At 42.8% G+C, this 905-nt stretch overlaps 1 protein-coding gene across 1 annotated transcript; it reads left to right on the top strand.

The window, feature by feature from the left end:
• Window positions 1-672: 672 nt before the first annotated feature.
• LACBIDRAFT_298862 (uncharacterized protein) lies at window positions 673-834 on the top strand (the record flags this gene model as incomplete). The annotated part of the gene is made up of 1 exon (XM_001882107.1): window positions 673-834. The coding sequence occupies one exon, from the start codon at window positions 673-675 to the stop codon at window positions 823-825; it is 153 nt and encodes a 50-aa protein (XP_001882142.1). The 3' UTR covers window positions 826-834.
• Between the last annotated feature and the right edge of the window lie 71 nt (window positions 835-905).

The raw sequence follows: 905 nt of genomic DNA, 5'->3' as shown, positions 1-905 counted from the left end.
CGTGTCTATTTTAGGAAATATGACATCACCACTGTCTTCCTGTCCTCGTGCCTCTCAACGTTGAACCCATGCATGGGCACCTGCACAAGGTAAATACAAATGAGGTGATATCAGAATGGTTTGACATGAAGATGTAAGTATGTTTTATGTTGAAACCCTAACAGAAAGTGGGTTTAGTTGACCACACAGTTTCACATCCCACTGGATCACATTGGCAGTGGTCAGCTCTGCTCGGGATCCACAAAAGCAATCCTCCAATCGACAACCTTACATTTTCATTTTTCACATGTTTCCTCGCTGTAACGGTTGCCACACTAACGAAAGTTGTCAATGGTCCGATGTTATTATTGTCTTATGTAAGCAATCTCAGTGGTGTTTTTTGGCGCATCCTCAGGCATTTAGCACATCTTGAGGCTTTCTAGTATCTATTATGTATAATTTATCCACCAGGAAGGCCGCCTATAATTGTTTTGGGCCAAAATTTTTGAGCTTCCAATTTTTTTTTAACGGCCTGATGGCCCAACCAACCAACCGGCCCCCGGTCCGGAATTATGATCCCGACACCCCCTTGAAAACATTAGACAAAAATTTGATGAAGATTAGACTGTGAAAAACAATTTTGAAGCCAGAAATTGGGCCGGATATAATGAAATATAATATCCAGTCAAGATAATGTACTATACAATGATATTTTACATGCAGGAATACTGTAAATCACCTTGGAAAACCAATTTAGGACTATCTCATAGAGGGTTCCAAAAATCTTTTTTTCGGCCTACAGCCGACCTACCTACCCAACCCCTGGTCCGGCATTCAGATCCCTGAACCCCCTTGGGAAATTACATCGAGGGCACTGCGTTCTTCGATCGGGGTCTCTGTTCTGGTTCCTGGACCATGTCACGTCG

Source organism: Laccaria bicolor, genomic scaffold, assembly GCF_000143565.1.
Source record: "Laccaria bicolor S238N-H82 LACBIscaffold_15 genomic scaffold, whole genome shotgun sequence".
Taxonomy (NCBI): Eukaryota; Fungi; Basidiomycota; class Agaricomycetes; order Agaricales; family Hydnangiaceae; genus Laccaria; species Laccaria bicolor.
Note: the sequence above shows the minus strand (reverse complement) of the source record. Positions and strands in the feature narration are given on the sequence as shown.